The 20245-nt window shown below is 43.5% G+C and overlaps 1 protein-coding gene across 1 annotated transcript; it reads left to right on the top strand.

The window, feature by feature from the left end:
- Positions 1–18: 18 nt before the first annotated feature.
- On the top strand, positions 19–16606 carry FKBP4 (FKBP prolyl isomerase 4). Its single transcript, XM_039561328.1, is given in 11 exon segments — positions 19–258; positions 260–301; positions 3810–3954; positions 5160–5302; positions 9164–9284; positions 9849–10005; positions 11051–11141; positions 11488–11571; positions 12252–12437; positions 12981–13220; positions 16313–16606. Coding segments are annotated over 11 exon segments (1350 nt in total). The 5' UTR covers positions 19–216; the 3' UTR covers positions 16412–16606.
- The last annotated feature ends 3639 nt before the right edge of the window (positions 16607–20245 follow it).

Raw genomic sequence — 20245 nt, 5'->3', positions numbered from 1 at the left:
CCTCTCCCCTCCCCTTCCTCCTCCTCCTCCCTCGGCGACCAGGGGCCGGTGCTGCGGCGAGAGCAGCAGGGAAGGAGGCGTGCGGCGCCCGCCCCCACCCGCGCTGCCCGGAGCCGGAGGCGCAGCCAGGCGCTATCCCAGCCCCATCCCGGTGCCCACCGCAGCACGACCCGCGAGGCGGCCCTTCCCTGCGCAGAGGTGGCAGCGACAGGCGGCATGACGGCGGAGGAGATGAAAGCGGACGGGGCTCCCCTGGAAGGGGGTGGACATCACTCCCAAGCAGGATGAAGGCGTCCTCAAGGTACCGAGCGACTGCTCCCCATCCCCAGCCTCCGCGCTAGCTCGGAGGGGTCCCCGCGCCGGGGGGGAGCGGGGACGGAAAGAAGGGGAACATTCCTCTTAGCTCCCCGGGCGCCCCTAGCCCCACCGGCCCCATTGTGTGCCCCCCGCGGGGAAAGGGGACGAGGCGGTCCCCGGGCATGCAGGCAGGGCTGGCGCAGCGGCGGGCGATTGAACAACAAGCAGCGGGGAGCGCGGGAGCGCGCCCCGGCTGCGCAAGCGCTGCCCGGCCGCCCGGGGGGCTCCCCCGCTCCTCCCGCCTGAGGCGAGCCAGAGCCCGGGCTGCCCGCCGGGAGAGCGCGGGGTCATGGGGGGGGGGGCTGCGTAGGGGAAAGGCGCTTCTCGACTGGCGTTCGGCTTTTCCCGCGGTTTGGGGGGGGGGGGGGGGGGGGGGAATGGATTGCGGGGGGGCGAGGCGGGCCGGCGCTCTCGGTCTGGCTCGCAAGCGCGGGTTTTGGGGTCCGAGATCCATCCCCGCCCCCCAGCACGTGTCCGGGGGCCGGGAATTAAAGGATGGAGCCCCGGCAGCGCACGTGCGCTCGGTGTCCGTGCCCGCTGTGCCCGGCCGCGCCGCCCCTCAGGCTCCGAGCGCGGGCGGCCCCGGGGGTGCGCGGTCCGGCGGCCGGAGCGGCGTGGCCGCCCCTCGGTGCCGCTTGGCGGGCGGGCCCGGCAGGTCCCTGGCGCGGCCGAGGCGGCGCGGCTGCTCTTCCTTTGTACTGGGAAGGCAGGCGATAAGGGCAGCAGCAGGATTTATACCGTGAGGGGGAGTTGCGCGAACTTCCTCTGTCAGACGTTGCCTATTTCCATATCTCTAGAAACTTCCGTGGGCTCTGCTAAAAACTTGATTATTTAGAATCATTATTCAGCCGCAGTAAAAATTCGGAGTTACGGTGTTCAGAAGGAGAAAGGGGAGCCATAGAAAAGGCAAAATTCTGGGTTTAACCTTCAGAGCCTTCTGGTTGTGCATTCTGGGTTCACTACGGAGGCGCTGTCTCCCGTTCAGGAGGGTTATCAGGGAGCAGATTGAAGATGTTGCCTTCTGTATTCCTGCTTTCCCGTGTTTCCTGCTAGCATGCTTAGGTGAGAATTTCTGGGTTTTGCACATAGTACAGTATCAGGTCAGAATTCTCATGTGCATGGCTGCCCAGATCCCTTGAGCGTGGTAGAAGGCAGTGAGGGTCTGCCTAATTCATGCAGTACCTACTTTTTGAGGATAGAGAATCAGCAGGTGTTTTTTGAGGTGGTTTTTTTTTTTACTTAATTTTTTTTAAAGGAGGGGAGTAGAAAATACTAGCAAACGAACAGAGTTTGTGAAAATCACAAAAATTGAGACTGTGACTTGATAAGCAAAATACTGTAGAGGTTGTGAAGTCCAGCCTTCATGGATTTATTTTTCTTGAAATTGCTGGAGTCTGAAATGCATCTATTGAAATCAGGGTCTAGCTCTGAACTAACCTACACCAATTTTGTACTAGTATTGTTGCAGTGATTCCAGGAGTGTGTTTATTTGCTTGTTAGCATTATATTAGAATAGTATCCACAGTTTTTTACCTGATATTGCTGAATGTGCTTGCACAATTCCTAGAGCAAGTATTTAAGTTTAGAAATAAACCATTTGAAATCCTATATGAACTGAAAGATTCTACTTCTCCATCTGAAAAGAAAATGTAAACCTTACAGAAAATAGGATTACCATATTCAGAAGTGAAACTTGTCTCTTCAAAACAGAACAAATGCAAAAGAATAAACGGTATAAATAATGAAAATGAGGTATTTATTACCTAGAATACCTTGGTATGACACCTCGAGAATATGGCATTTGCTGAACTTTAGTAAATTTCCATTAAATGCAGTTAATTTCTCAAAATTACATCAGACTGGCTCCTTTAAAGTGCTAGTTTGTGTCTGCTTTATATGGATATATATCTAAGTATGGTGTAGGTTAGGTTGCTTACCTGATTCATGTGTTTTTCTCATACTTCTGTTTCCTTATCTCTATAAGTGGTTGCTTGAACTTTTGCCTTCTTGGGGAGACATCAGTAGATGAGTTTTGTAATGCTAATAACTGCTGTGGTGCTGGTTGGGGTAAAGGGATGGTGTGCTGTGTGAGGTCAGGCATCCCTTTCCATGCTGAGCATCCTCTCCTTAGGAAACAGCAAGCAGGATTTTTTCTAGGTTTGGTTTGTTTGTTGGTTTTTTCTGGTGTTTTATGCTTTCAGTGAGGTGCTTTCAGCTTGTTAAGAGTCTGACAGAAGCTGTTGATGATGAAGCTTTGGCTTTGGATGGAGGGTACTGGCATTCCAGTTGTATAGTCAGTTGCAGGGATGGTGGGAGGCCAGGTGGGAGATTGACAGTGGTGGGTTGCAGGAAACTGGAATTTGTGAAGGAGACTCCCAAAGGTCTGCGTCCTTCAGTGAAAAACATGATTGATATAGAAACACGACATTTAAAGGAGGGATGCCTTGTAAGTGCCCTTGAAGAGATGTTTATCTTGTATAACAGAATGTTTCCCAGGTCTCCATGATGCAAGCAAATAGGGTCCTGCACTGCTCTCCTTTTGCCTGGCTAAGGTAATGCAGAACTTTGGCTCCGAGCTAGGTAGTTTCAACCTGTATTTGGGAAAATTCAAATGTGAACTTCAGAATTCTTGTTATGGGCAAGGCCTTACATCCTTGCCTATGAGATATGTCACTATTATTCTCTATAGAAACTTCAAATGAACACCAGAGAGATTGTCCCATCTTGCTTTCTGAATAGTGTAGGTTTATTTAATACTTGTCTTGCTGGGCAGGCTGGGAAACCCCCTGAGAAGAAAATCAAATCCTTGCAACTGTATGTGAGGTGGGGTGCTGTCCATCCATGTCAGAATTGTGGGGAGACAAAATTATTGTGGTACAATAATTTTCAAGTGTTACTCTCTAGGCTGATAGAACTAACCTGCTTGGGGTGAGACTCTGCTAACCTTCATTAAACTGCCTGGTTTAGTTTGAATGATGCCTGGTTACATATTGGAATCGACTTTGCATGGAAAGTACCACCTTGTTCTCTTGTTTAAGTGCTTTGCCTAGAACACGAAGCTCGGGTGTGACGGTAGATGATGAGGCAAATACTTGAATAAAGAAAAAAAAAAACCTGCCTAATACTTAGCCAGTATAAGTTTCAAGAACATTTAAAATCTTGTGGAGGCAAGGTAAGTGACACGGCTGAGGATGGATGCAGAGATCTGTAAGCTGGTGCCAACTGTTGCCTGTTTAACTCCTGTATCACAGCACAGCCATCTTGAGGTTCTGCATTTGCAGCACTGCTAATCTGCAGAAAGAACAGCCAGTCCATTTCCAGGTGACTGAAGGAAACCTGCAAATCCTTCATCTACTGCAAATGATAACACATAGCATCTAGGTATCTGCAATTTGTGTCCAATGGGCAGACTTTATTTCCGTGATCTTAATGCTGATTGCTGTTTTTCTCAGGTTGTCAAGAGAGAAGGCAGTGGGACAGAGTATCCGATGATAGGTGATAAAGTGACTGTCCATTACACAGGATGGCTTCTCGATGGCACAAAATTTGACTCCAGTCTGGACAGAAGAGACAAATTCTCTTTTGACTTGGGGAAAGGTAATATCTTGTGTTTGGTGTTGATCAGTTTTGGTGATAATTAAGATGGTATTTCCTTGTGTGTGTGGCTCCTTTGCTTTTCAGAGTTGCTGCTTAATCTTGTTTTCAGAGTTTATTCTCTTAGAATGACCCAGTCAGAACGTCTTGGAGATTTTTCTGAATGAGAAAACTGTGTAGCTGCTTGAGAGGACTGCTGAAGAATTCACAGGCTTCAGACAAAGCACTCCAGGGGAGCAAATCTCCCCTGAAATGTAGAGATAAAGAGTAGTTAAATAGCCAGAATATGCATTTTGTTGGTTGGGGCTTTTCTGGGGGCAGACCTTGGTTTGGGAAAGCCTTAATTGTGACTGAATACTGGGACAGGGTGCAAAGAGGCAGCTGTCAGCTGTCTTGTGATGAAACATACTCTCTTTTCCACAAAGTTGTCAAATTAACCCAAATATTAATCTTTGAGCAGTGCATTTCTTCATTGCCAAAATCTTTCATTTTTTGAATGCAAAAATCTAAGCATAATTGTTCCAGCAAATCTTATTACTCAATCTTGTATTCTTCCCTGGCAGTTCCTTACCTTCTGCTTTTTAAAAAAATAGATAATACCTCATTTTTTAAAAAGAGGTAAATTAATTGTACTGCAATTTGAGATGATATTAAGTATTAATACAAGACTAATAGAAAGGCTGCTTGGTGAGTGGAAAGGAACAGCAATAGAGAGAGGATTTTGTTACAACTTTTCTTCCCTTTAGAAGGAATACTGCTACTTCCCTCCCCTTTTCTGTTACAAAAGTGTGTAACTTTTAGTTACCACTGGTGCTGGTTTTTGCCAGCTGATAAAGTACAGACAGAAAAGGCCGTTTTGGATTGTTTTCAAAACAGGAGCAGGCAATCTCTCACCCTAAGGCCTTCCTCTCGGAAGAGTTTATTGTTATTTCCTCACACTTGAAACTGTGCCAAGCACTTCAGCCCGTGTCTCTGTTCTGTTATTCTGCGAAAAGGGTTGTTACATCTAGAATGAAGAAATGTTTGTGCCAAATGTGGGTCCCTGGGAAACTCTAGAACTTGATTAGACTTAAAACTGATTTACATAAATGAGAGTGAGCACAAGGTCTTCAGTATTTCTGCTGCCTTAGCTTTTGTATACCAAAAGTGATGATGCTTAGTTTCAGCTGAGCATGCTTTTCATGTGTGATTGCGTTTGGCTTGTACAGGTGAGGTGATCAAAGCATGGGACATTGCTGTGGCCACTATGAAGATTGGTGAAATCTGTCGGATTACGTGTAAGCCAGAATATGCCTATGGCTCAGCTGGGAGCCCCCCAAAGATACCTCCCAATGCTACACTGATATTTGAGGTAAGTGAGAGATGGTCACTAAAACTGTATGCTTGAAAAAATGTGTAATGCAATATCCCTTCAAAACAGGATTGTTAGGTTTTTTAAGGAAGATGATATGGTCAGTTTTGAGTAGTGTGGACAAAGTTTTAGTCTGGCTGCTACTGCTCTGTAATGGCTTGGGTTCCCTTCTTTTTGAGTTTCTAAAACACTTGAATGATCTTCAGTATTCAGTTGTAATTTTGCAGTTACGGAGTGATTTGCAGTGGGAAAGCGCAGGTTGGGAGGGCAGACTATTTCAGTGACACACTGAAGTAGTTAAGAAAACAAAATCTTTATTTCACTTCATAACACAGAGTAATGATACGTTAAATGTTGTGAAGTTTTCAACAACAGAAAGAGCAATTAATGCCCTCAGCAATAAGTTTTTCATACTTACTTGTGTTTTCTCTACAACATTAATGTAATCTCTTACAAGCTATTTCAGGGAGGAAAGAGGTAATTGCCCCATGTAAACTGCTGGAATACAATGTTTCAGCAGCCCTGCAATTATGAACTCTTTTCTTTAGGGCTGAGTGTTTTAGTCAGCCTTAAAGCACCACGAAACCAGTTTGGATTCAGGTTGCTGGTTCATTACCAAAGCCTCTCTGTGCATCCAGGCTACACTGATCAATCTTGCCACCATAGCTGAAGTCCTGTGCACTCACCTTGTCCCTGTGACAGACTCAGCAGTCTTGAGTTTGGCAGCTGGGTAACCCAGTTTGACAGCTCGCATGGCCAGCTGGTCTCCTGGGGATGAGATGCATGTCTTTGGGAGCATGGAGCCCCAGTTATCCTTGGTGTCTCTCAACCTCACCAGGAGAGGAGAAAATTTGTCTCCTACTGATCTTAAAGTCATTTCTCCCCACATCTTCCCCCTCCTTCCCAAAAGGGGATGGAAATAGCAGCTGTCTCTTGTGTGTTATTTCAGAAGTGAGAATGGTTTCTCGGAATGCTGAGACTTGTGTTTGATTTTTCCGTGGAGGACGACATTAAAGCTTTTTCTGGAGCACACCCTGACAGTCTCAACAGTGTTTGGAGAGGATATATTTTTCTTACTGTTGAAACAGTTCAATTTGCCAACAATTGCTTCAAAATAAATTCTACCTGGGAGAAGGCAGACTCTTCTTTTTAAGTGTGATTTTTAAAATTACTTTGCTCTAAAGCACTTAATCAATGGAATGGAATCCTGGAATCCTACAGTTAGGGGCATAAGGAAAGTTTTAAAACTGATGATTGCTCTGAAAGTGAATGTTTTATCTAATATCTGAGGAAGGTAAAAATAGCTCATGGAATAAAGACTGAAAGTCTGTTTAGATTTTGTTGGAAACAGTGAGTGTCTGTTAAGAAGGGTAAATTATACATAGAATCATTTAAGTAGGAAAAGACTTTCAGGACCATCGAGTCCAATCATAAATCTGATGCTGCCAAGTCCATCACTAAACCATTAACCCAAGTGCCACATCTACACCTAAATACCTCCAGGAGGATGACTCAACCACTTCCCTGGGCAGCCTCTTCTAATGCTAATATCCATTCTAAACCTCCCCTGGTGCACCTTGAGGCCATTTCTTCTTGTTCTGTGACCTGTTACTTGGAAGAAGGGACTGACCCCATCTGGCTACACCCTCCTTTCAGGGATTTGTAGAAAATGAGATGGTTCTCCCCCAGACCCTCTCTCTCTCCAGGCTAAACACCCCCAGATCCCTCAGCAGCTCCTCATAGGACTTGTGCTTCAGAACCTTCCCCAGCTCTGTTGCCCTTCTCTGGACATGCTCCAGCACCTCAACGTCCTTCCTGGATTGAAAGGCCCAAAACTGAACACAGGATTTGAGGAATGGTGTCACCAGTGCCCAATATGGGGGACAATCACTGCTCTGGTCCTGCTGGCCACACTCTTGCTGGTACAGGCCAGGTGCCAGGCCAGGCCTTCACATAATTGGATGTTCTATTTGCTTTACATTTGGATAGTGTATTTGCATTTCTTTTTTTTTTTTTTTTTTTTTCCATGGGCTTCTGAATAATAGGATTAAAGATATATTATGTGTGGAAGGATTAAAAAAATATTGCTAGCAGGTAGCAGGTCCTCTAAGGGATGACAACTTACTCACTTTGAGTACATCAAAATTAGTACCATTATTTCTGAAAAGTAGTATCATTTAGAGCGGTTCACAAACAGCATTTTCTTACCTAGAAATCTGAAATTACTCATGGCTTACTTACATTGGATCAAACTACATTTGTTGGAGTGCTGTGTGCTCCTATGCAAGTGACACCAGGTGTAATCAGGGCTGAGCTGATGATTGAAATACAAGCTAAAAGCTCAAGGCCTTCTACCTTGGCAGCACAGGGGAGAGCATTCTTAAGGGCTTAGCACTACTACAGAGGATGCACGTGGACAGCAGAAAGCAGAGAAGCTTTCATTGTCCTGCAACAAGAGGTAAAACCTGGCATTGGGATAAATAAAAGCAGGAACTGAAAGATGGGATTTGTTCCATCAGGCTACTACTGGGTCCATGCGGTGTAGTCCCCCAGGCTATTCACTTCCCGCTGGGCTTTTCTGAAAGCTGCCAGTCTGGCCTCTCCATTTTCTGGGTATGTTTTTAGATAAAAGTAGTGTTTCATTCATGATGTCCCCTAATGCCTGCCTAGGCAGTAATGTTGAAGGGAAAAGGGGAGAAAGAAAAGCACCAACGCTGCCTGTGATGGTTTTGTGCTTCACTGACAAAATAGCCTGGGGCTCACTGGCTGCAACAAGTAAGCAGTGCTGGGTGTGTCCTGATTTGGGGGTGTGGGTCAGAGTTTAGATCCAGAAAATTTTCCGCAGTTTTGTTAGGTTAAATTACTTCCTGGCTAGTATGACTCTCAAGCAGCTAAAGCCTTCCAAGTTTCCACTTTTTTAGTTTTACCTAGGTTTACTTTTTGTTACTTAACACAATATCGGTAGGGTTCTTTTGCAAGTGCTTATCACCATACCAAAATTTTGTACAAATTGCCTTGCAAAAGACCCTCTAAAACTTGCATTAAGAGATTTTCTACCTGTGTCATCACATCAGCATTTCTCTATGACATGAAATAATGCATGTCCTGTGGTCTGCAAGTTCTTTTTTTTTTTAATCTGGTGGTGGTTTTGTTTTTTTCTTCCTCGTGATTGCTTTTGCTGAGCAATATAAATAGATAGATTATTCCATAGAATAGTATTGTTCAGGCTGGGGAAAAAAAAAGAGGGGAAGGACACACCTGTATGATCATCACTGTTCAGGAATGACTTGTTTCAGACTGACTGAAAAGAAAGACCAGAATATTATTTGTTGCCAGGTATCAATTAAAATAAAAAGTGGAAGTACTGGTAGATACTAAATTCCTTTTGCATTCCAGGTATCTTAAGTCCAGCGTCAGCGTCAGGAACCTCCACAGCATTAGCCCTGAATTTTGTTTTTTTTTTTTTTTTCAAATGAAGTAGTCTAAACAGTGCTGATTATAATGGCTTGCTTTTTTGTGCTGTTTTCACTATTGTTTTACTCAAACATAGGATATGAATTTTTTTTTTTCTTCACTTCATAGCAGCAACAACAAATATCTTTTGAAACGAGACTGTTTTTCTATGTCATCATGGTAATCGCACTTGAAACTGATGTACACTTACTTGGGAGAGCATGTGAAGATTCAGAGATTCAGACTGGATACCTATCTCCTACATTAACACTAGCTCTTAAAAATCCTAAACAATTCATTGCAGCAGCAAGTATAGATTAAAGTGTCAAAGATCTCTGGAGAGCAAATTCTGTGAGTTACTAAATTGGTGTAATGAGAATAAATGCAAGGCTTTTCTTCCATCCACAGATAGAACTTTTTGAGTTCAAGGGGGAGGACCTCACTGATGAAGAAGATGGTGGCATCATCCGAAGAATCCGTAAAAAAGGGGAGGGCTACTCCAAGCCCAATGAGGATGCACTTGTAGAGAGTAAGTGTGTTGTTACCCAAATAGGAAATGGGTTTGCCATGTGGGATGGCAGAACCTTTTCACAATCTGCAGCTGCATGTCCTGAAGGAGAGGAATACGTGGCTTCTCTTTTCTACACCAAGTAACTTAAAAACCTAGAGTAAGCTTTCCTTCTCAAATTTCTAGCAAGGTTTACATTTTCCAGCAGAACTGTGTTTTCTGGTGATACTGAATCTGTTGAAGTGCTTATCTGATCACAAAAGGTGATTGAGTCTCGTAAAGTGTTTCCATGTGCTGAGGAACAAGAGGCGAAGTCATTCTGGCACTTGTTGTCGGAGTGGAAAAAACAAACACTTAAATGAACAACAGAAGAAGAGAGGTTGTTAAATTTAATAGCAGAAGTTCTGTTTGCTGCCTGTAACCACCATGCCATAGGTAGCTGCTAAAAGAAAAAGACTGTCTAGAGGGGGGCTTTGGCAGTTCGTATGTGCTGCCTGCCTGTATAGAACTCCCTGTGTGCTCCTGGATACCTGCCCACTGATGCCTTCTGATTTCTCTCTCCCTTGTTCTGGTTTTTGTTACCAGTCCAGTTTGAAGGCCGATACGGAGATCGTGTTTTTGACAAGCGGGAATTGCGGTTTGAGATTGGAGAAGGTGAAAACTTCGATATTCCTCATGGTCTGGAGAAAGCAATTCAAAAAATGGAGAAATCAGAGGAATCTGTGTTCTATCTCAAACCCAGGTATGCTGTTTCTGGTGTTCGATACTGGAAGGGTTTATTCTAATCATCTGGCAAAAAAGAAATGTTTTGTCATAATGCCTTTCAGCTTCTTTCAGTGCTGTGGTAAAAACTTGGATCAGTCCCAAAAAACTGACAGATGAGAAGTATCAAGCTAAGATTGCTTGGCCACTTCATAATGTAGCAGTAGCACTCCAGAAAAAAATTAGTTAAGTCTCTGTAACATTGACCTCTGAATATTTTTTTAAAATGTTGTTGCTCTCTGACTTAGATTTTTGTGATCCCTCTTTATGACTGCTTACTGTAAAATAGTGCATTTGTAGACTTGGATATAGGCAGAATTTTCTCTTTACAGTGAGAACACATCTGAAACAAGTGGACTTGCGCAGATTGTTTTCATCAAACTTTAATTTATTTCAGTTTTTATTGAGTTTTTTTTTTAACTGGAACTGAGCCTGGTGGCAGCAGAAAAGCAAAGCAATTTGGTCTAGATGGTTTTCCTGCTAATATGCAGCTTCTTACTGGAGTTGCACTGCAGTACCTTTCTGCAGGCATTTCCTGTTCATCAGCTGATTAACAGTGTGTAAAGTGTGCAGCTGCTCACTTTAATCTTGGTATTTATTGTCTTTGCTTTTCTAAGAATAGAACTAAAATACAGGTGCTCGGAAGGCAACAGTTTCAGACCATGAATATAAAACATGATAGGTATAACTTGGAAGTTGGTTGTTTTGGTTTGGCTTTTTTTTCTTGATGGAGGGATTACTTGCTTTTCTTTCAAGTAAACTAAAGGAATAATAAAATAGGAACTGCTAAGAGACTAATGAAGTCAACACTAGGTTTCTCTTACTTTCTTCTACCTTCTACTTGCTAATTTTAGAATTGTACCTAGAATATTTCAAGTCTGTCTTGTAATAATAATTTATGCACATCCCAAATTTGCATGGGGTTTTTGTCTCCGTCTTCCTATATAGCAAATATAGCTGAATGGATAGTTTTGAACTGTATTCTTTATAATGTTTGTTTCTCCCTCCCCATCCCCATTTTACAGCTATGGTTTTGGAAGTGCTGGGAATGAGAAGTTTAAGATCCCTCCAGATGCAGAGCTGCAGTATGAAGTGAAGCTCAAAAGCTTTGAAAAGGTGGGGACAAGAGATGAAATCCCAAAGAGATCCGGGGGTGGGGGAAGTAGTGGGAGTGCAGTTTAAATGATGACAATGGAATCCTTGAACGGTGACGTGAAACAGGGAGGCCACTGTTGCCAGAGGTATTGGTGACATGCTGGGAGCTCTTGGCTGAAATGGTCCTTATTCTTCCTGTATCCCTGTCTGTTGCCGTCTCTCGTGCTCTAGGCTGGTTTCCAGTAGCAGTGCAAAGCTCTGCTTTGCCAAGCGTACCTCTATCATACTGTTAGTGGGAAATAACATAGCCACTTGATTTCCCTAGAAGTTGTATTGAAATTGACTTGAACTGTTCCTATTTGGGTAGGCTAAGGAGTCTTGGGAAATGAACACAGATGAGAAGTTGGAACAGAGCTGCATTGTGAAGGAGAGAGGCACTCAGTACTTCAAGGTAAGTTATAGTCCCCAAGTAATAGCAGCATTTCTTAGTCCATGTCATGAGTTGATAATGATGATTACAGCTTCTGTCATTTCTGAGCGGTGGTCATGGTATTCTGTGAGATTTTATGGGGAGAACTGGAGGGGAATGTGTCTTAAAAAGAAGAAGAAATTCAGGTGTATTATCTGAAGAACTAACTCTGCAGGGAGCTCTCTGTTAGAGCTGTCTGCTGTATCTACAGATAACACTGGGGGGTGTACAGTATTTCAGTTCCTGCTGTGGGACAGTGCTGTGAATGAACAACGTTCATTTGGGTAGAGATGTGTGGAGAAGCTGTTTAAAGCAATTTAATCAGCTAAAGGAAGGGTTTCCTATTACCTTTGTATTGCATTTTGAAAATGCCCCATCTTCCCTTATTTTTGCATCAGAAGTTGAGTATAATGTAGGAGTTCAGTGAAGCATCAATGCTGGCATATACCCCTAGTTCTAGTGGGGAACCAGTTAAGTATTCCTAAAGATTTGCTGATCCTGTGCAGGAATGGCTCTCAGAAATAGGATATTTTTGATGATAGAAATTACTTTTTGATCAAATGGGTTTTTTAGATCTGTTGCTCAAAGTAGGCGAAAGGGACAAGAAGGAGATAAAAGGTACTGTGATGAGCTGTGTGATAATTGAACTGCCTTGTTTGCAGGAGGGGAAGTACAAGCGGGCAGCATTACAGTACAAGAAGATTGTGTCATGGCTGGAGCATGAGTCTGGACTCTCCGAGGAGGAGGAATCAAAAGCCAAAAGCTTGAGGCTCGCTGCCCACCTTAATCTAGCTATGTGCCATCTCAAGCTAAAGGAATACTCCCAGGCTTTGGAGAACTGCAACAAGGTAGTAGGAGTTTGTTTATTCTTAAGCTGCACAAGCAGTCTGACAGTTTATCTCTTGCTTTAAAAATTTTAGGGACAACAGGCCGTGTGGTGTTTGGTCTTTGTTACCAGCTGGCATTTGGGTAGTACAGAATTTTTAGTATGCTAAAAATATCCAACAAATTATTTTCATAATTAGTGCCCTTTGAACATCTTTTACTAACTTGCTGCTACATTGAGAATATTCAAGTATTTAGAAATTAGAAACACTTGAGATGTGGTGAAGGTAGTCATGTTTGCAGAGGTCTTTCAAAGAGCAGGATTAGTGCCTGACTAAATCTCAGACTTGCTGGTTCTCTTGTCAAATAGCCTACTATATTCATTTCTCTTTGTACTTACCTCTACTGCATTCCACTCACTTTATTAGTAAGCCCTGACAAGACTCATAGGTCTACATCAGAAGGTGCAGTTCCTAGCAGTCTCTGGTGTTCTGACTGCATATCATTTTTATAAAAGAAAAGTAATTACTGACTGTGGTTTGGCTTTGGGGTTTTTTTGAATGCAGGCACTAGAATTGGATAGCAACAATGAAAAAGGCCTCTTCCGGCGTGGAGAAGCACACTTGGCTGTCAATGACTTTGAGCTGGCCCGAGCAGATTTCCAGAAAGTGATACAACTTTATCCAAGTAACAAAGCTGCCAAAGTGCAACTGGTGACTTGTCAGCAAAAAATACGGGAGCAGCATGAGAAGGAGAAAAAGATGTACGCCAACATGTTCCAAAGGCTTGCAGACAAAGACCTAAAGGTAAGAAACACTACTCCAGAGATTACAGGAGGTGGTGTCGTGTTAGACAAGGAACAGTGGTTTAGGTACTCAGCTTACTTAGTACCAATAATTATAGCTGGAGAACACTCAAGTAGACTGCTTTGGGGAGCAGGGATGGAACTCAAAATGCCAACAGTCAAAATTCTTAGGCCATCTTGTTTGAACAGGAAAACCAGCAGTACCAACCATTGCACAGAAAGCTTTTGCCTGTTTCAACTGAATTTGCAGCAGAGCAGTGTTAATCAGAAAGCAGAGTTGCAGTGATGAGATGCAAACATAATAACGTTCCAGAACTGAAAAAAGCACCTATTCTTCTAGAACCTGTTGTGAAGAACCGGCTGTTCTGGTGCCTGGGGGGCCCATCTAGTGAGAACTTGTGTCTGTCATACAGAGGGTGCTCAGCACCATCTTGCTTCTCATGGAGACATTAAGATGTGATTGATGGTCTCCGTTTCAGATGCCACAGATTGATTATGAAGTGTCATTATTCTGCTGTGTGTGGATGGTTTTGCTAATAAGCTTTCACTAGAATTTTAGTAAATACTAGTTCAGTTAATAATGGCAGTATGTGAATACAGGTTATAACAAGATTGTATTGGCTAGCAAGAAACATTCCAGGTTACTGGTGAGAATCACATATCCTAAGAAAACCTTCTCTTTTCCTTAAATCTGATGGTCTAGAAGGACAAGATAGACCTGTACCTTCTCAGATAAATATAGGATTTATATCAGCCTCAAATTTCCTCTGTAACGCTGGGGAGTACAGAACCTTGTATCTTGTGAGGTTATTTTCACCTTTCCAGAATATGCATGGAGAATATAAAAAATTGTCGGATATTGGTACATTAATCTCCTTTGGTTAACTATGTCATTGAGCCTTTCCAGAGGCACAGTGTCCTCAGAGTGTATCCTGACAGTTCAGCCATTTCAGACTGTCAGCTGACAATTTCCTACATGAAATACTTTACTCTGTCTCTTATTTTTTTGGCTAAAGCAGCCTGATGTCAACAGTCCTTGAGTACTGGACCTTGAAAGAAAGTATTCTCTCCTTCTAGACATGGTGATGTAAAGCCATGCAGTACCTTAATTTCGGTAGGCTTTAATAAAAAATCTCAGGAAGATAAAGATACAGCAACTAAACTAGAATTATTTCACTGTTAGGCATCTTCACTTTAGAAAAGGCAAGATTTAATTGCCAGCTGTCAGGCTCTGTTGTGAAGGTTCCTTTCGGCTAGCACAGCTGCTGGGGATCCAGCTTCCTCCACTAGGTGTGGGACACAGCAAGATTTGTGAAGAGAGGAAGAGTGGATTGCTGAAAAAAGCTATACCCACTAAAAGTAAAGCTTTCATGCTTTCTTCAGTTCCTAAGACAGATAAGTGGTAGAGTAATATTCTCAGCAAAAGACAGACTCGTAGTCTTTGCATGCAGACTGTTTGGGAATCATTTTAAAGTTGTAGAATTCTTTGGGTTGGACTCCAACCAAATGTAAATGAAAGGTTATTGTTTGGCATCTAGCACTGGATTCGAGGTGTGGCCTCACCATTGCCAAGTACAGGAGGACAACCACTGCCCTGGTCCTGCTGGACATGCTATTGCTGATACAGGCCTGAATGCCACTGGTCTGGTAAATGGTTCCCAACAAGTTAGATGATCTTGGGAATGTGCAATGTGTTGGATTTTTTTTCTCTGAGCCATTTGGCCTACTTTAAAAGGATATGGTTTTATATGAAATGGGATTGATGGAACTATTAACTGTAAAGGATGCTTACTCTCTGGGCCAGTCTTGAGGTAGTTTTTTTGCAAGAAAAACTTGTTTTCCTCTTACTGCATTTATAATGTTGCTTTACTCTAGCAGTATTTGTTAATGGTGGTGTAGTAGAAGTTCAAAGTTCTGGAGAAGAGAGTTTGCTTACTAAATGTCTTCTGATTGCTAAGAAGGTAGCTCAGACCAGTTCTGATGTTCCTGACACAGGCTGTTAAATTCAACAGGCACTCTTGCATCAGTAGTTCATTTCATTAATTTGAAAGTTCACATAAGTGAAGTGTGAATTTTTGAAGGTCAGGGTCACCTTATCCTAAGCCCAGGATTGCTAGCTAACAGATTTTCTGTGGCGAGAAGACTTAGCTTTTGTGTGCTTTACAGAATGCTTCTAAGGATGAAAAACTGACCTTTGATGCATTAATATTCTTTTAAGTGTAGTTTTGTGGTGCAGCCAAGTTGGTGTAAGATTTTTAAGGATTCTGCCCCTCCTATTCCCCTTTCCCAGCATTGCATGCTTAAGACTTTGCTTGTTTTTTGTCTGGTTCTCATCTAAGATCATCATAGAACAGATGATTCAAGATGCTGGGCTGACAGGTGGAATAGTGATTTCATTGCACTAGGTTTTGAGATGAGCAAGCCAAGACATTTTTACCTTCCTTTACTGTGTTTGAAAATTATTCCAAGGCCAGGATGTGCTGGTTATGTCCTATTGTAAAAGCTGACCTTGGACCTCTGCCTTCCACACCTTTTTATGAGGAAGATGCCCAAAGGAGAGGGCTTTAGAGCAGCCACATTGCCTGATCATATTTTCTTCCAGCTAAGCTCTTGCACAGGATGTCCAAATCACTGTTGTTGAGTTGAAGTGTCTCTTCACAAAACTAGTTGTCCAACAAAGATATTTCTTCTTACGCTGAGTGCAAGTGTGCCTCGTACAAGTTGGGTTGGGGTCAGCCATGGGAATGGCTGGAAATGAATCACACTGATACTGAAGCAGGGCAAAAGCAGTTCTTGCAGAAGTTTTCTGAATAAATTTCAGTTAAAAGACTTCTGAGAAATGGTTGCGTGGCAAGTTTGTGCAGGCCTCATTAAGAACCACAACCATCTCATACCAGTATTATATTTTGGCCTCCTCACTGCTTCTGGTTACTTAGATGCGTGAAAATTTTTGGTTTCTCTTGGCTGAAGATCCTAATATCTTAATTCAGTCTTGCAGCGTAGAGAAGCTTTGCAAATGATACGAATCAAACAATGTTTGTGCTAGCAGTTTTGTATAACAAATTAATGTATTTTCTTTGTCTCTCCATTTAGTCATCTGCTACTCTTCAGACAAGCCACACTGAAGATGCAGAAATGAAAGATGCGCAGAATGGAGTTGAAGATAAATCAGAAGTTGAAGCAGAAGCATAAAAACAAACCCTATTCCATTAGTTTTGTAAATGAAAGAATTTCCAGTGAATTAGACCTTTATTTTTCTACCTGGTTGGATTGTGGCTTCAAGGGAGCAGAGGCTGAAGCCACCACGCCACAGTCAGTTACAGCTTTATGTGGCTGTTCAAGAAGCTGAGTGGCAGCATAAATCTGGTTTAATCCTAGTGACTTTTATTTATTCATTCAGTCTCTGTTACTGTTTGGGTTCTGTCTGGATTTACTCTGCTTGGTTTATTTGCATTTTCATAGAATCATAGAATGGCTTGAGTTGGAAGGGACCTCAAAGATCTAGTTCCAACCCCCCTGCCATGGACAGGGACACCCTTCACTAGACCAGGTTGCTCAGAGTTCCATCCGGCCTGGCCTTGGACACTTCCAGGGATGGGGCAGCCACAGCTTCTCTGGGCAGCCTGTTCCAGTGCCGGGACACCCTTCACTAGACCACGTTGCTCCGAGTTCCATCCAGCCTGGCCTTGGACACTTCTAGGGATGGAGCATCTACATCTACTCTGGGCAGCCTGTTCCAGTGCCTCACCACCCTCACAGTAAAGAATTTCTTCCTAATACCTAATCTTAACCTGCCCTCTTTCAGTTTGAAGCCATTCCCCCTTGTGCTGTCACTACTTGCCCTTGTAAATAGTATCTCTCCATGTTTCTTGTAGGCTCCCTTCAGGTACTGGAAGGCCACTGGTCACTCTGAAGCCTTCTTTTTTCCAAGCTGAACGATCCCTGTTCTCTCAGCCTTTTCTCATAAGGAGAGGTGCTTCATCCCTCTAATCATCTTGGTGGGCCTCCTCTGGACTTGCTGCAACAGGTCAATGTCCTTCTTGTGCTGGGGACCCCAGAGCTGGGTGCAGTGTTCCAGGTGGGGTCTCACAATAGCAGAGTAGAGGATCAAAATCCCATCCCTCCCCGCTGCCCACGCTGCTTTTGATGCAGCCCAGGTTACAATTGGCCTTCTGGGCTGTGAGTGCACATTACCAGCTCATGTCCAGCCTCTCCTCCAACAGCACCCCCAAATCCTTCTTGGCAGGGCTGCTCTGGATCTGTTCCTCTCCCAGCCTTTATTGATAACCAGGGGTTGTCCCAACCCAGGTGCAGCACCTTGTACTTGGCCTTATTAAAGCCTCATGAGTTTCACATGGGCCCACTTCTCAAGTTTGTCCAGGTCCCTCTGGCTGGCATCCTGTCCTTCAGGTGTGTCAGCTGTACCACTCAGCTTAGTGTCATCTGCTTTGCTGAGGGTGCACCCATCCGCGTCATTAATGAAGATGATAGTAACCCTGGTCCCAGTATGGACCCCTGAGGGACACCACTTGTCACTGGTGTCCATCAGGACTCTGAGCTGTTGACCATTACCCTGTAGATGTGACCATCCAACCAATTTCTTATCCATCAAACAGTCCACCCACTGAATCCATCTCTCTCCAATTTAGAGAGGAGGATGTGAGGAGCTGTGTCTAAGACAGAAATTTTCAGAAATGCAGTAAATGACACCTGTAGCCCTTTCCTTGTCCGCTGGTGGAGTCACTCCATCACTGAAGGCCGCTAGGCTGGTCAGACAGGATTTGCCCTTGGTGAAGCCATGCTGGCTGTCCCCAGTCACCTCCCTGTCCTCCATGTGCCTTAGCATAGCATCCAGGATATTCCCTGGCACAGAGCTGAGGCTGACAGGTTGGTAGTTCCCATTCTGTCATTGGTGTTTGTTTCTTTCTGGTTCCAGCTTACTTTAATCCCAGGTTCTGCTTTCTAAATTTATTTCCTTGATTTCCTTCAAGTAATCAGCTTTTTCCAGGAGTCCTCACATGAGACTTGAGAACAAATTGGTGCTCCCAGTTCTTCTGCCCTGGGATTGCTCTCTTTCCCCCCTGTTCAGTAGGGAGTCCCTTCCATTAAGTATTGTAACCTTTCTTGTATGCCTCCTCTTTGCAAATTGCTGAAGGTGAAGACTGGGAAGTCACAGCTTAAGTAATAAAGCTCCAATTAAACTCAAGAAAACAGAACTTTTCGTGGGTTTTTATTGGAATTTGCATGGAATTGAGATAATTTACTGTCCTTTGGTCATTCAGTGTTTTCTTGTCCACATAGCCACAGTGTCCTGATTATTTTTCTGTGTTGTTTGTTTGTTACCACAGAAAATTCCCACAATATTTGATATAGTATTTACCCATATATTTGCAAAAGGGAAAAAACATGTTGCTGGAAACTGCAAAAAGCAAGTCTGTAACCTATACATAGGGCTTATTATATGTTCATATTGCAACCTTCCTCTTTACCCACCACATTGTAAAACTGGACCGGGGAAAAAAACCCAATATACCTGAAAGTGACTGGCTTTGAAGAGAAAGTAAGTGGTAATGGCTTACATATTGCAAATACTTCTAATGAACTACAGACTCCTGAGTGATTCTAATATCTGCTTACCCAGATCTCACAAGAAAGCTATTACTCAGTATTCTGCTTCTTTCTGCAGTTTGTGTGTCTTGTTTGGGGGTGGGTGTGCTTTTGAATTTTGTGGGGGCTTTTGGTTGGGGTGGGCTTTTTTGTTTGTCTGAAGGCATGGAACATAGTATTCAAACTCAACTGTTGTTTATCCTATCATGTGGTGTTAAATTCAGCATTGCCAGTGTCCTGTTCTGAGACAGGGGCAGAAGGGGCATCGTTTTGCCTGCTCTCCAGAAGGAAAGTAGAAAATCTGTTCCTCTCAGATCAAAATAAATGGACTTTTTTATGGTGAAAAAGATGTCTTTGCATGGCATGCCATGGGCTGGAATTGTGTGTATATTGCAGAGAGTATCCCTGTTTTAACATGTAATACAACGTGAATTCCTGATCTCCTTTGCTGAAACAGAAGTACTGTGTAAGCACTTACTCGTGGGGTTCTTCTAGGCTGGGGGAGTGCCAGTACCTGTCCTGCAGCAGTGCCACCCCAGCTTGGGCCCTGGAGCTGTCACCAAAGTGGTGTGAGGGCTGTTTGGAGTGCTGCCCTGCCCCTGGGCCCCAGATACCAAATTCACCACCTGCTGCTAGGTTGCAGCTTGGTTAGAAGGCTGCGAGCTGCAGCACTCTGCACAGGGTAGCAGTGCTCGGAACCTCACCACGGGGTGAGGGGGGTGGGGGATAGGAGAGAGGCAGGATGAAGGACTTAGGGAGGTCACTTCTTTTAAGGAAACGCTGATTTCATTTGCTTAATAAAGCCTTAGGGGGTGCCAGGTAATGAAGGTGATATTCATGAGCTCTGACTAATAACAGCCCCATGGATGTGAAAAGCTTGTACCAAAGCACCACCTCTCTCAGTGTTGTTGGGAAACAACACTGTGTGAATGTCAATTGGAGTTACAAGCAGGGATCTATAGACCTAGAAAAACATTTAAGGAGGGGGGCAGGAATGCCAAGCCAGAGTACTTTTTCTTCGGCGAGTAAATACCTTGATTTGTTGCTAATTATTACTGGAAATACAAGCCTCTGTGGCTGAAATTGTTTTTGCTGCTAAAGCATAGGGCCAAGCCCTAATGCTAAATTCCTAATTGTTGAACAACAGTTTTCAAAAATCTCCCACGGGCATGATAGTTGTACATGTTTCTGAAAGCAAAAAGTGAGATGATTTCTGTGGCACATCTAAAAAAATCTAGTCAATGGTGCATCTGTTGTTAAGTGTGAGCGGTCTTGAAAGTACCACCGTGCCCTCGTTGTTACTACATAAGCTATGAAATGTTTGAGAATGTAAATCTCTTAAGGACCCTAAACATGCCCTATTCAGGCAGCTGAAAGGATGCTCCATGCTGTCTTTATAAATGGGTCTGGTTGCCGGCA

Source organism: Corvus cornix, chromosome 1, assembly GCF_000738735.6.
Source record: "Corvus cornix cornix isolate S_Up_H32 chromosome 1, ASM73873v5, whole genome shotgun sequence".
NCBI classification, from domain to species: Eukaryota; Metazoa; Chordata; class Aves; order Passeriformes; family Corvidae; genus Corvus; species Corvus cornix.
This window is presented reverse-complemented; position numbering and strand designations above follow the sequence as displayed.